The sequence below is a fragment of the Rosa chinensis genome, chromosome 4 (genome assembly GCF_002994745.2).
Source record: "Rosa chinensis cultivar Old Blush chromosome 4, RchiOBHm-V2, whole genome shotgun sequence".
Taxonomy (NCBI): Eukaryota; Viridiplantae; Streptophyta; class Magnoliopsida; order Rosales; family Rosaceae; genus Rosa; species Rosa chinensis.
Window position 1 is genome coordinate 34433734 of NC_037091.1, and position 15912 is coordinate 34449645.

Sequence of the window (15912 nt, forward strand, 5' to 3'; positions counted from 1 at the left end):
TATCCTATTAAAATCCTACAATAGTTTCAATTGAAAATGACTAATACTAGTAACTAGTTTAGAGGAATTCAGACTAGACAAGTCAAGAGAGGAAGATTTGACTTACCAGACGGAGCTTCCTTCTTCGTGCTCCGCGATTCCTGTCGATGTGCCAAAAATTCAAGTTGCCTGATTTTGATGACAAAAAGCGAGAAGATTTGTGTAGAGGATATTTAAGGGTCGATAGTTCATAGAGATCCTTAACTTAGCTTAAGGTGCGGATTTTCATGTTTTGACCACTTTTCAATCATATATTCACATCTCAACCATTCATTTTTTAGGTCCTAATATATAGATCACTTCTGCAAATTTTCAGTCAAATTGTTGATCTTTAAGGTATCAAACTCAATTAAATCAATGAACGAACCGAATCTGTCCATCCTGAACCGTTCGTGTAAATTGCAATTTTGGATGCCTTAAGGCCAAACAATGCTCAGTTTCATCAACTAAGGTGAAGCTCCTACTGCCCAACAATCTGTTATTAGCTTAAGATCTACTTCCACCGGATCAGTTTCGATGACAAATGAGGAGATACAGGATCTCATGTCCCTTTCTCTATTTAACCTTCCTCGTTTCAACATATTCGTTTCTAGCTTTGACCTTCATACATACAACGGGAATTAAGAATATTCGGGTGTGTGTGTGTGTGTGTAGATAAACATGTACTTTGATCTTTCAATGGCATGCAGTTGAAGTAGGAGGAATTATTAACGAGTGAACTTGAAGAATGAAGGGACGGCCTTTCTAATTCTCTTAAAGATAAGGGACTTGAAAACAAGGACTAATTGTGTTCCCATGCGAGTAACATTGAGACTATGTCTTCCTTGGAAATTAAGCGGGCTGAAAATTTACAGAGATGATCTTTACATTAGGACCTAAAAACTGAATAGTTAATATGTGAATATGTAATCGAAAAGTGGTTAAAATATGAAATTCTGTATTGTAAGCTCAGGTAAGGACCTTAGTAGAGAAGGCCTGTATATATATATATATATATATATTTTTTTTTTTTTTTCTTCGTTTGACTAATAAATTTTTTGCTTTTTTTATTTTATTGAAATCAATTTTTCCTAATTTTAATTTAGGATATTTTATTAAAAACGTGAAACAATTAAATTATATATGTTTTCAGAATTGGAATCGTTTAGCTTTTAACAATGTTCTAAGAATCGCTAGGTGATAGGCTGACAGTAAGGAATGACCATAGCACTTAAATATTAGTCGAAGTTTCAATTGTATGATACAAAAAAAAAAAAAAAAAAAAACTATATTTGGTATTGTGCCTGTCGATGATAGAGTGTATTCGATTATGGTTAGAGATGAGATGACTGATAAACATTTATTGAACTTTGGATTGGAATATGGATAAATTGTTCAATGTTGTGCCAGTGCCATGGCCTCGAGATTAAACTCTACAACAGACCTAGGCCTCGTCAACGGGCCGGGCCCATTCCGGCCCGGGCCGTTCATAGTAGGCTTGGGTCGGGCCTTATTATATTTTTAAATAATGGCGGGCCGGGCCGAGCCGGGCTTTATTGTAAATCGAAGGATCCAAGCCCGTCCATATAAAGTGGGCCTTGCGGGCTTTTTCGGGCCGGGTCGGGCCTTGTGGGCTTTATTTATAATAAATATTTAAAGACACTAATTTTTTTTTTATAAATCTATATTTATATATCATACATTCCAAAGAGCAACCTCTATCAATTCAAAGAAAATGGGAAAACCGACCGTTGGATGTGATTATTACAATAAATTATGCATGTGGTTAAAAATTTAGTCAATTTCACCATAGTTTCGAACCCGATCGGATTGGTTAACCGTAGTCATTTGTATGTTTTCTTGGTTGACCGATGGCATAACGACCGCAAAACGTGCTTATTTTTTTACATCACGTTTGTAAATATTTCATCTATGGATGTGCGTGGACATAAGATAAAAATTTCAATTTTAATTACAAATACATTGGTCTATAGCAATTTGCCTCCTAAAGTTGTATAACTTATACATTGCATTTAAATTGTTGAGGTTCATTCTAAAGCAAACATGAAATGGAAAATGAATTTGGAGAAACCAACCGCTCGATGGAGAGGTTGTAATGTTTTATGGTGGTTGTAAAAATTTCAACCAATTTGGTTCTCGTTTCGAATTTGATCAACTATGTCAAACTTAGTTACTCTTATAAACTTATATTTATATATCATACACTCTAAGAGCAACCTCTATCAATTCAAAGAAAATGGAAAAACCAACAGTTGGATATGATTATTACAAGAAATTATGAGTGTGGTAAAAAATTTAGCCAATTTCACCATATTTTTGAATCCGATCGAATTGGTCAACCGTTGTCACTTGTATGTTTTGTTAGTTGACCGATGACACAACGACCGCGAAACGTGATTATTTTTTCACATCACGTCTGTAAATATTCCATAGATGGATGTGCGTGAACATAAAATCAAAGCTTCAATTTTAATTACAAAGACATTGGACTATACCAATTTGCCTCCTAAAGTTGTATAACTTATATATTGCATTTAAATTGTTGAGGTTCATTCTAAAGCAAACATGAAGTGAAAAATGAATTTGGAGAAACCAACCGCTCGATGGAGAGATTGTAATGTTTTATGGTGGTTGTAAAAATTTCAGCCAAATTAGTTCTTGTTTCGAATTCGATCAACTAGGTCAAACTTAGTTACTCTTATAAACCTATATTTATATACATCATATACTCCAAAGGGTAACCTCTATCAATTCAAATAAAATGGAAAAACCGACCGTTGAATGAGATTATTATAATAAATTATAAGTGTGGTAAAAAATTTAGCTAATTTCACCATATTTTCCAATCCGATCGAATTGGTCAACCGTAGTCATGACACGTAAAATATATATGCCATATTCTATATAGAAGTATGAGAACGTCCAATTTCACCATAAGCCAAATTACAACAAATTCACACTCACACAAAGAGACACACACACACACACACATAATGATGATGTGGCACACTGAACATTTCCAAATATATGTGCTGGGCCTTCTAGATTCCCATCAAAGCTGAACTGCCTTTACTTAAATTGCCATAACTCCTTCTAGAAAAGTCGGAATAGCAAACATTAAAATTTTTCAGAAACTAGACACATGGGGCTTTCCATGCATATAGGTTACAGCTCCTAATTCTATTCGAGTAGCTCCTAGTAATTCAGCGAAGTTCGGTTCTAGTCATGAACTTGTAAAAGATGTTGCAGATTCCCATCGAAGTAGAATTGCCTTCACTTAAATTGCCATAACTTCTTCTAGAAAAGTCGGAATCGCAAACCTTAAAATTTCTCAGAAACTAGAAACATGGGGCTTTCCGTGCATATAGGGTACAACTCTTAATTCTATCCGGGCAGTTCCCAGTAATTCAGCGAAGTTAGGTGTTCTGCACAACAGTTTCTGTGTTGCAGATTCTCGTTCAAGCTGAACTTCCTTCACTTAAATTGCCATAACTCCTTCTTAAAAAGTCGGAATTGCAAACCGTAAAATTTCTCAGAAACTAGACACATGGGGCTTTCCGTGCATATAGGGTACAGGCGTACAGCTCCTAATTCCGTTTGAACAGTTCCCAATAATTCATCCTGAGGTAGCATACTAGGATCAAAAGAGCCATCTAACTCGTCATTAGCATAAAGTTCTATACAAATTGGAGTAGATTCAGTCAAGGAAACTGATCAAATATCCTCATGCAACATAATTAGGCTCGAGAGAGATGGATGCTAGCTCTCTGTCTCTGTCTCTTCTCTCTCCAGCAAACATCAACTAGCTTTTCTTTTGCTTTTATCATCCTGATGGGGAAAATTCAGGTCCTTTAGAATTTGTTGGCGGAGAAAAAAAAAAAAATAGCTGTGGTCAAGTTCAGCTTCATATACATATGTAAACCACCGCCTTCATCAATGACCCAATGCTTCTGCCCCTGGGCATTGATTGAGACTGCCAGCAAACACGTCTCCTCTCCCCCGCCGAAAGGGATCTCATGCCTCCCCTACACAGCCATCAAAACTAATTTTTTCCACCTAAACCTGTCAATAACCACAAGCACAATTTTAACAAAACTTTCATAAGGAGGCCGAGAAGACGATTTAGTGTATCACCAATTCTTTCCATGACCAAATGTTGTCTTCAAAGAGCAGGAATCGATAATTAAGGGAATATATGTATGAAATCATTATGAAATTAAACATAGAAATGGTAGACAGTAGATACTTTTATATACTTGTGCTGATCATTGTTCCAAAAAAGAAAAATAGAGAATATCATTTCTTTCAATGGAGAAGGAATCTACCTTCTTATATTTCTACATCTAGGATCTGACTAGTATCAATTGATACCCATAGGAATTAAACCATTAAGGCAAGAAAAAGTTTGATTCAGAGGGAGAAGAAGAGACAAAAATTCGAAAAAATATCATTTGATTCGTCGAACCTCAAAAAAAGAAAAAAGCAAAACAAAAATAAATATTGATATGAACAATGCACTGTGTATGCAGGAAAACAGTTAACCTTGATGTCATTAATGAGGAATGCACTTTGATCCTTACTTTAGAGGAGCTTATATATATATATTTGGATAAGTAAACTTAGGTCTATTTAAATTAAATGAGGACCATAGCATTAAGCATGTTGACCTTTCCCATCTCAGAAAGGAAGCAACTTATTTCCAATTTTGGGCAATTTAGTACTTACTTTTTCCAAAAGAACCAAGAATATCTAAATATGAATTTAAGCCATCTAAGACATGAACCTACCAGTACTTGACTGCTTTTTAACACAGATCAATTATTGCATACCAGAAGGAGGTACTTCTTATACCCATAGAAGCTAATTAATAGTGGCAAGTCCTGCATTAAACATTTCTATTTACCACATACACGCCAAATAAAGACGAAATAAATTCTATAGAACTACATCCGAAGACACTATCAGTTTATATCTCACAATGAGCCTCATTCTTGCTAAATCCATAACATGCAATGCAGAGTTCTAATGATTATAACCCTACATCTAATTCTTTAAAATTGTTACTTAAATATAAAAACTTGTGCGCTCATAGAAGAATGATAATGAAGCTGAGAGGGTACCTCCATCTATAGTAGTCCAAGTTGTATCAAATCTTGCTTTGGACATTGGATTCACGTCCGCTAAGATTGAACTTCACCACCAATCTTTGTCTGGATCGCATACTGAGATTAGCTGCTTCACAATCTCTTTCAAGTTTTTCACTTGAGTAATCCTTGGTTAGGTCAGATTCACAATTATTCTCATCATCAATGATACATTTCGTTCCTTCACCCCCCAGCTCAAGAGGGTTGCTTGAAACACAGCACAATCTTTTAATCCTAAGAAGATCCTCTGCTGTACATGGCTTAGCTACATCTAAAATATCAGCCATCGTCCGCTTCTTCTGCTTACCATTACGTCGTCTTTCCTTACGACTCAGCTTCCTAATAGAAGTCAACGTAGTTGTAGTTTGTATTGAAGTTGAAGGTTGATCTGTTGAAACTACGACACTGGAACTGGAAGCAACATGGGGACTAAAACTATTCTTGTTTTGTGAGCTTGGTATTGTAGCTGAAGGTTGATCTGTTGAACATATGAAAATGGAACTGGAAGCAACTTCATGACTTAAATTAGTCTCTTGACTTCTATTTAAGGGAGATGAAGGGCAATACTGGATCGAAAATTCTGATATTGATGGCTCAGTGTTCAATACACATTCACATTCATTCTCCTGCACAACAGTATCCAATGATTTGTTTCGAAAGAGATGATCATCCTTACGTTCTTGCTGAGCACAATTCAAACTCACAACTCCTCTAATTGATTGCAGAGCTGATTTATGGGACTCAAGCGGTGGCAACACCTCCTTGATACCGCGACTGAGACACATATCCAAGTATTTCTTTGGAAATGGCCAGTTAGAAATGACATCTCTCTGACGACAAGCAAGAACATGCTGTCTGGAAATAGAACTAGTTAGCAAATAATCCAAGGTAAATGAATTGCAACTCATTACATAACACTACAAAAAAAGGTGAACAAAAAGTTAAAAGGAACTTCGAGACTGAAAAGCACATTTAGAATACACACACACCAAAGCGAAAACAGAACGCCCGAGCACAAAACAGCAGTCATGAATCTCAGTACCGAAAAGAATTCGTTTAACAAGGCCTCATATTAGAGGGACCGAAAATAGTTCTTTTCATGGAATTGAAGTAGCATTGGAATTTAGATTGCAGCCTTGACAATTGAAAGCTCAAGCAAAAATGTGTCATGTAAAGCAGAACCTACAAGTTTTGTTCTACTCCGAATTTGAAATTGCAAGACAGTAGCAAAAGCAATTCTAGTCATCAATTTAAGGAGCAACTCCCATATCAGAATGAATCAAGAATGAAAGCATACAGCAAAACATAGCAAAAATTATGAAACAGAATCGGAAAAAAAATGAAATTGGAAATCAAATAATCACCTTATAGAGAATGGAGGCTTGTCGGGTTGAGCGTGACTATGATTGGAAGCTAATTGTGGCTGGGGCGGCAGAGGTTGCGAATCCCCAGGTGGGTTTTTCTGCTGAGATGGCATAGTAGGGTAGGGGAAAAAAACCCAGTTGAAATTAGGTGAGGAAAATATGGAATTCCAATTCTCCAGGCAAAACCAATTATGACGGCGCAGTAGTCAGCAAAAATCCAAGAACCCTAAGCCTCTCGAGAGCAGGAGAAGAAGAATATGAAGGAAACAATTGAGAAATGTTCACAGGGAGTTAATTACAGAGGAAAAGCTACGCTACCCAATAGCTAAAGGTAGACGATGGCTTTGTGGAAAAGGAGAGGGAAGGGAAGAAGAAGAAGAAGAATTGAATTTGTTAGGTTAGAGGGCAAAAAGAGAGACTTGACTGAGCTGCGTCGACTCTTTTGTCTTAAGAGAAAGAGAGAGAGAGTGAGGTGGGGGTTATTGAAGTTATAGTTTCCCTATTTGTTTTCTTTCTTTTTTAAGAAAATAAAAAAAAAGAGAGTAGTTATTTTCCATTTCGTTCTCTTTCGGGTAAAAGGTGGGCAATGGGTGAAGTGTTTTAACAGCAAACCTGATCTGAGATCAGAATTTCTGAATTGCGATCACCATCAATGATGAATGAATGGCCTTTTGGTTTTGCAGAAAGAAAAGTTTCAACAAAATCAGAGATGGGGATCGGGTTTATATATGCGAGCTCCTCCTCAATCTTGGTTTTTACGGGTTGGATGGTAGGTTGGTAGGTCGGAGCTAGCTAGAGTTGTTTGTGTGGTTAATCTATAAATACCTACTGCATGTGGGATTTTGCCCATTTGATCGTAAAGTCCTGGAATCCGAGATATAGAAGGTGGCGAGGGAGCTACCAATTGATCTCAATAACTAGCTACCTGGAAACATCTCTGCTCCTTTAGGTTAATTTACTGGTCTTGTTTCCCAACTAGCTTTGGAAGCATGGTCTTCCTCTTTCTTTAATTTTCTCTCCAGTGGAGGAGAACATATATATAGATATGGAGTCTATATATATCCGAGACTCACGCCCTTTATCATGGCTTGGATCTGCTCACCTTGGGTGCCTTGGGGCCGCCTCATAAGCTTCTGCATGACTCATTAAGAAGTGGAATACTCAGTTAGCCCATAAGCGAACTGCGAGTGGAACATTCGTCAATAATTCTTGAGAGATATATATCTTTGCAGAGTTTGCTATAGCTATGGCTTCTGTTTTTGATCAAAGTGTTGGAAGGACCATTGTTTGATGAGGTTGATTCATAGTCTGTACTGTTTGTAGTAGAGAATTAGTGCAACTATTATTAGTTGTACAGTAGTACTGCTCTCCGGCCAGTTCTGTATGTTGATCTGTATAGATCCTTGCAAGTTGCAACCAAGGCAGTGGGGATATATAGATTACATCTTGAAACTGATTTTTCTTGTTAGTTTTGTAGTCTTAATTCCCAATTTTGTAAAACAGTTCCTTAACCTGTTGCTTGCTACCAAGATTCTTGATTAACACAACTATGGAATAACAGAGCATGCAAAGATATTTACTGCAGAAAAACCTTGTGCTCTGCATGTATTCTGTTTTCAAATAATGCATATAATGTGGACATCACTTCTAGTGAGCTTGCAAAATATAGTGGAACATTGTGTGCACATGTGCCCTGAATTAAAGAGTACCCAAAAAGTTGACATATTAGTTTAAGTTAACTAGCAGACAGATCAATCACAGCTTCATGCGCCTAGTTCTTCTTACCAAAAAAGGTGAAAAATATAGTAGTTGAGTACAGGGGAGGGAGCACTGAAATCCCTTATGTTCAGTAAAATTGCTGGTGGATGCGACTCTGGTAACTGCAAATTCCTAGCAAGGAATATATAAGTACGTCTTGTTAAAATAACCATATACATGCTCACAACATATGCACACAATCATAAAAGGGATTAAGGCTTACCTTCAGCAATTACTGGCATGGATTCCATCTTATGCAACTGCAAACACGAACACTGAATATAGCCTTCTGTTACTTACCAACTTGCTTCTCAATGGACAGAACAATATGCAAAACGTCGGTAGTAATCAGGGACCAATTCATCTGTATATATAGGTGACTTAAACCTCAAGAAGCTTCCCATTAAAGCTATCCATATCGGTTTAGGTTTCCTAGTTAGATTCTTAATGTATCACAACTTGTAGCCTTCCTTGTAGACTAAGCAATAGATTACTATCTTTAATGAATTGATACACTATTCATTAAGTCACTAGTATTGATTTACTGTTTGTATCCATGTTAAACTAGGATTGATATTAAGCTAATCATCAATTACTTTATGATGATATGTGTTATGTCCATATTTGATCTTACAATCTCCCCCTTGGACTCACACATATCATGCTCGATGATTTGCACCAGAGAACATCAAAACCTACTTAACTTACTGAAGTGCGCGCCAGATAACAAACTTAAATCGAAAATCCATTCCAACATGGTCAGATCACAGTTACTTATGCAGAGCAAGAAACAGTATACATTTTAACAAAAATGCAGAGTTTCAAAACCACAAACACAAGCTCCTGCAATCCACATATGTCAAACCAGAAGTGATACAATATATGTTAATGTGTATCAACAAGTAAACATATATTAGGTCCTACTTTATGTTTCTAAAACCAAAAACTCAAGCAAATTTACTGAACACTGATGGCTTAAAGATATTGCTTGAACCTTAACATCATGCTTCACATGATTTAAGCCATCTGATAGCAAGTATAACTTTAAACACAAAATCGATAATTTTCAGAACATTCAACAAAAACTGCAGTAATAACCAAAATCTGAAAATACCTCAAAATTTATTAATAATAAAATCTGTCATTACAAACAAGTTGTGATAAACAAAATAAAAGATCACAACTAAAACACAAGAACTCAAAAAACCTTAGAATTTTAAATGCTCCAACTGGACTAACTCTCTACTGAACCTAAGCATCTAAATTAGCTAAAATTCCAATGCTTGCTGTATGTTTCTGGAATACTGCTACTGACAATGCCTTAGTGAAAGGATCTGCTAGCTGTGAATTTGTGTCAATACTCAAAACAGCTATTTCACCATGCTTTACTCTTTCTCTAACACTGTAATACTTTAGATCAATATGCTTGGAATTATTTGACCTTTTACTGTTCTTGCTAAAGAAAACTGCAGCCTCATTGTCACAATAAATTACAAGTGTTCCAGCCACAATGTGACTCAATACTTTGGTCTGCATGAGAAAATTCCTAATCCAAAGTCCTTCACACACAGTTTCATATACTGCAATAAATTCAGCTTGCATAGTAGAAGTTGAAACAAGTGTTTGTTTCATGGTTTTCCAAGCAATAGCACCTCCTGCAAGCAAGAACACATATCCACAAGTGGACTTCTTGGAGTCTGGATAATTCCCTGCAAAATCCGAGTCTGAGAATCCAATGAGTTTCAGATCCTCCACTTGCCTATAAACTAGCATGTGACTTTTAGTTCTCTGCAGGTATCTCAACACTTTCTTCCCAGCTACCCAATGTTCATGGCCTGGATTAGATTGGAATCTTGACAAAATCCCTACTGCAAAAGACAAATCCGGCCTAGTGCAGACTTGTGCATACATGAGACTTCCTACAAGTCTGGCATAAGGCTTTGACTCCATATTTTCTTTCTCAACATCACTATTGGGACTTTGCTTCTTGGTTAACTTATCTCCTTTGGACATGGGAACTTCTCCAGCTGCACACTTCTCCATACCAAATCTCTTTAAAATTTTGGTAACATAATTCTGTTGAGACAAACCAAGTAGTCTATGTGCCCTATCTCTTTTAATCTCAATACCTAGTACATAGGATGCTTCTCCTAAGTCTTTCATGTCAAAATTCCTTGACAGAAAACTCTTGGTATCTTTAAGCAATTTAAGGTTACTGCTAGCCAAAAGTATATCATCCACATAGAGTACCAGAAAAATAAAATTGTTCCCAACAGTCTTCAAATAAACACACTCATCAACAAGATTTTCTGTAAATCCAAAAGTAGAAATCACAGAATCAAATTTCTTGTACCACTGTCTAGAAGCTTGTTTTAGGCCATAAATTGATTTTCTTAATTTGCACACTAAGTTTTCACTTCCAGCTCGCACAAAACCTTCTGGTTGCCTCATATAAATCACTTCATCTAGTTCACCATTCAAGAAAGCTGTTTTAACATCCATCTGGTGCAGCTCCATATCAAAATGAGCCACTAAAGCCATGATTATCCTAAACGAGTCTTTTGTAGAAACTGGAGAAAAAGTCTCAGTAAAATCAATGCCCTCCTTCTGTGTAAAACCCCTGGCAACTAATCTTGCTTTATGTCTCTCTACATTGCCATTTGCATCTCTTTTGGTTTTGAAAACCCATTTACAACCTATAGGCTTCTGGTTGGGGTCAGGTTCAACTAATTCCCAAACTGCATTTTGACTCATGGAATTAATTTCTGCTTCCATTGCTAGCTGCCATTGATGAGATTCACTACTTTCAATGGCCTGATTAAATGTAGTTGGATCATTGTCCTCTGCACAGTCCATTTCAATTTCTGCTTCTTGTAGATAAACAATGTAGTCACTCTCTTCCCCCCATAAGTTGGTTTTCTTGCTCTCTGTGATCTTCTAGGTTGAGCTACTGGAGGATTTTGAGGTTCAGTTACTTGACCAGTTACGTGGTCAGTTACTTGGTCAGTGACATGGGCAGTGACTTGACCAGGTACAGTTACTTGGGTAGTTACATGGTCAGTGACATGGGCAGTGACATGGGCAGTGACTTGATCAGGTACAGTTACATGGTCAGTGACTTGGTCAGTTACTCGACCAGGGACAGTTACTTGGTCAGTGACATGGTCAGTCACTTGACCAGTTACTCGACCAGGGACAGTTACTTGGTCAGTGACATAGTCAGTTACGTGACCAGTGACATGATCAGTTACATCTTGTTCTAAAGGCAATGCTACACTTAAATTCTCATCTGACACAATTTCCTCAAAAACTGAGGTTAAATCCTCAAGGTTTGTATTGTGAACTTTTTCACTTAGAAACTTTGCTTGATGTGTTTCAAAAATTCTAGGTGAATGATGAGCAGAATATAACTTATAGCCTTTAGATTTATCTGGATAACCTACAAAATAGCAACTAACAGTTTTGGGGTCAAGTTTATTCAAGCTTGGATTATAAATCCTAGCTTCTGCATGACATCCCCAAACATGACAGTGATGAAGACTAGGTTTCCTGCCACACCAAAGCTCAAAAGCAGTATTTTCTATGGCTTTGCTAGGTGTTCTATTGCAAATATAATTTGCAGTTTTTAAAGCCTCACCCCACAGAAATTTAGGCAAACCAGTTGTACACATCATGCATCTAACCATGTTCAAAAGAGTCCTATTCTTTCTCTCTGCAACACCATTCTGTTGTGGATTATAGGGTGTTGTGTATTGAGCTTTAATTCCATTGTCTTGCAAAAACAAGGCAAATGGACCCTTTTGTTGGCCGGATTCAGTGTACTTTCCATAGAACTCTCCCCCTCTATCTGACCTTACTGTTTTGATTTTCTTTTCTAGTTGATTTTCTACCTCAGACTTAAAGATTTGAAAGGCTTTCAATGCTTGTGCCTTTTCTGAAAGTAGATAAATATAACTGTATCTAGAAAAGTCATCAATGAATGTGATAAAATACACATTCCCACAGATAGTTTGATGCCTAAATGGTCCACATATATCAGTGTGTATGAGTTCTAATAAATTTTGGCTTCTATATGCAGTCTTCTTTCTAGTATTAGTTATTTTTCCCTTAAAGCATTCAACACAGTCTGTTAGATCAGAAAAATCAAGTTCATTTAGGATGTTGTTTTTCACCAAAATTTTCAGTCTCTCTTTTGAAACATGGCCGAGTCTTCTATGCCATAAAAATGCAGACTTTTCATTTAGTTTGGTTCTTTTAACACCTATTAAAGTGTTAGTACTGTTTGTGTTATTTTCAACAAGTAAAAGTTCTTGTTGAGCCATTGAACAATTTAACTGTAAATAATCATTCATAATAACACCAGAACCAATTTGAACAGAATTTTTAGAAATAAGAATTCCATTACTATCCATAACAAGTCTACAACCAGATTTTACTAAAAGAGAAACTGAAACCAAATTCCTTCTCATGGAAGGTACATAAAAAACATTGTCCAAAACTAACAATTTTCCTAATCCTAAATCGAGCTTTAAGGTTCCAATAGCCTTGACTGCCACTCTCATGCCATTGCCTACACACAGGTTCACTTCATCACTTTTTGGGATTCTCCTCCTTATGAATCCCTGCAAAGAATTAGTAATATGAATAGGTGAGCCTGAATCTATCCACCAAGACTGTGGTTCAACATTTATAAGATTAATTTCTAAAGAAAAAACTGTATTAGAAAAAATCTTACCCTTTTTGGCTAACCAATTTTTATAGCCAGTGCAGTCCTTTTTCATGTGTCCTACTCTTTTGCAAAAGTAGCACTTGAACCTAAATGGCCTATTTTCCTTGGCCACTGCAGCTGTTGAACTCTTAGTTATGGCTTTGATAGGCTTGAGCTTATTTTGGGGCTTTTTCCTTTTAGGCTTCTCAATGAGGTTAATGGTTGTAGCAGGTTCCTTTTCTTCCTTGATCCTAGATTCTTCATCCACACAGATGGATATAAGTTCATCTAGAGTCCAGTTTCCCTTTTGAGAGTTGTAACTGGTCCTAAGATGACTAAAACTGTTAGGCAAGGAATGTAGTGCATAATGCACTACCTGCTCATCCCTAACCCCCATCAAGAGCTCCCTGAGTCTGCCATTTATATTGATCATCTTCATAATATGCTCTCTAACTCCCCCTGAACCCATGTACTTCAAATCATGAAACTCCTTGGTTAGCCTAGCAGCTTCTGCCTTTTCACTTTCTTTAAACTTAGCACCTATGAGTTCCAAAAAATCTGATGCTAGCTCAGGTTCTTCTATACTTCCTCTGACAGTCTTGGACATAGAGGTACGAATGAGGTTCTTAGCCATTCTATTGGATCTATGCCACTTCTTGTAAAGATCAGTTTCCTTCTTAGTGCTCTTTTCAGTTAACTCTTCAGGTTTATCCTCAGTGAAGCAATAGTCTATGTTCTCATGCATTCCCATATAGTTCTCTACAGAATCTAGCCAAGCTCTATAGTTGGTTCCAGTTAGCATCAAGACACTGTTCAAGTTCATGTAAGAGTTACCTAAGGAGCAAAACAAAAATTCGTGTGAGTTCTCAATTTGTAAAGAAAATAACTTTAAGTTTTCTGTGTTTTATTTAGCTTTAAGCAACCAAAACAAGAACATACAGAAAACCTAAACAATCCATACTTGCATTCATATCAGTCCATAACCAAAAATAATGTTAAGCAACACTTTTGAGCAGAAGCATAACATCCTGGAGTTCTTTATCAATATACCATGTTCAATGAAAACAAGTTATCCAAAGAAATTTATCCACATCTTTAGACAGAAGAAAAATTTCTAAGTATCCGTATTTATTTTCATCAAGCACGCATATTGCTGTTTTGTATTCTAAAACCATACTTGACCACTTCTTTGGAAGATAAAACTGAAGCATAGTTTTAAAACACAAAACACAATTTCAGTTTTGTTATTCGATCAGTTACTTGATTAGTTACCTGACCAGTTACTTGGTCAGTGACCTGGCCAGTTACATGGTCAGTGACCTGGCCAGTTACATGGTCAGTGACCTGGCCAGTTACATGGTCAGTGACCTGGCCAGTTACATGGTCAGTGACCTGACCAGTTACATGGTCAGTGACCTGACCAGTTACTTGGTCAGTTACCTGATCATCGTTTTCTGCCAACATCAATGAAGAATGCTTTGTGCATCATAATCACTTATGCCAACAGAAAACCACAAAACCCATTTACAACCTATAGGCTTCTGGTTGGGGTCAGGTTCAACTAATTCCCAAACTACCCAGATTCATCCTTGTAAGAAAATTAAGCTCTCGTATCTGTCAATTTTAATAATGTGTAAACAAAATCTGGGAGATTTTTGTTCTTCATGCAATTTTTACACAATCACAGATACAATACCATATCATCAATCAATTCATCATGCATATTCAAGCACAATCAAAATTGTTTCGATTCCAAGAAACCACAGAACAATCAAGAAATTGTAAATTTCATCCGGTCACCATCTACTCTAACCTAACGCACGCCGGGAATGCAACTAGTGTTCTTGAGCACAATCAAAATTCAATTATCATGCTATGAATCGAAATCAATTTCACAGAAAAACCTGTTTTTGCTTTTTCCCCAATTTGCTGCTAAAAATCACAGCGGAAGCGTGAACTTGATATTTAACCAGATGCAGCAATTGACTTAAGTAACTTACCTTGATCAGTTACATGACCAGTTACATGGTCAGTTACCTGATCAGTGACTTGGTCCGTAAAGCAAAAACCCCTTTTTTTTTTTTTTTTTTTTTTGTGTTTGTTTTGCAAAACCCTAAAACGATTTTGATACTTGTGAGCCTATGCTCTGATACCAATTGTTAAAATAACCATATACATGCTCACAACATATGCACACAATCATAAAAGGGATTAAGGCTTACCTTCAGCAATTACTGGCATGGATTCCATCTTATGCAACTGCAAACACGAACACTGAATATAGCCTTCTGTTACTTACCAACTTGCTTCTCAATGGACAGAACAATATGCAAAACGTCGGTAGTAATCAGGGACCAATTCATCTGTATATATAGGTGACTTAAACCTCAAGAAGCTTCCCATTAAAGCTATCCATATCGGTTTAGGTTTCCTAGTTAGATTCTTAATGTATCACAACTTGTAGCCTTCCTTGTAGACTAAGCAATAGATTACTATCTTTAATGAATTGATACACTATTCATTAAGTCACTAGTATTGATTTACTGTTTGTATCCATGTTAAACTAGGATTGATATTAAGCTAATCATCAATTACTTTATGATGATATGTGTTATGTCCATATTTGATCTTACACGTCTCTCTTTGACGCTTGTAATGCGCAGCTGGAGTGAAATGTACTTTGCCTATGTAGCTGTCTACCTAGCTAGCATATTGGCCATGGCATAACAGATTTACTTGTACCCGATGAAGAACAGATATATGGTACCAATATTAACTGAGATTCTGCGAAGTGGCACAAGGAATCTGATGCAACAATGTATTCAAATACTGGCCACTAAGGTACTGTGCTTAATTTACGGTCTAAGATTGCCTTTAAGCTTTGAACATTCAGTTATAT

General features: G+C 36.6%; 1 protein-coding gene across 3 annotated transcripts; it reads right to left on the reverse strand.

The window, feature by feature from the left end:
- Positions 1-3679: 3679 nt before the first annotated feature.
- On the reverse strand, positions 3680-6999 carry LOC112196300. Of its 3 annotated transcripts, XR_002935111.2 has the most exons (4): positions 6548-6999; positions 5160-6038; positions 3952-4101; positions 3680-3867 (listed from the first exon to the last, which is right to left on the reverse strand). XR_002935111.2 is itself a non-coding variant. In XM_024336618.2 (3 exons), exons 1-2 carry the CDS (start codon positions 6658-6660, stop codon positions 5186-5188), a joined length of 966 nt encoding a protein of 321 aa, XP_024192386.1. In that variant the 5' UTR covers positions 6661-6999; the 3' UTR covers positions 3680-4101; positions 5164-5185. The 3 variants fall into 3 exon arrangements, 2 of the variants coding, with proteins under 2 accessions (XP_024192386.1, XP_024192385.1); XM_024336618.2 differs by having other exon boundaries at positions 3680-4101; positions 5164-6038; XM_024336617.2 differs by having other exon boundaries at positions 3680-4101.
- Between the last annotated feature and the right edge of the window lie 8913 nt (positions 7000-15912).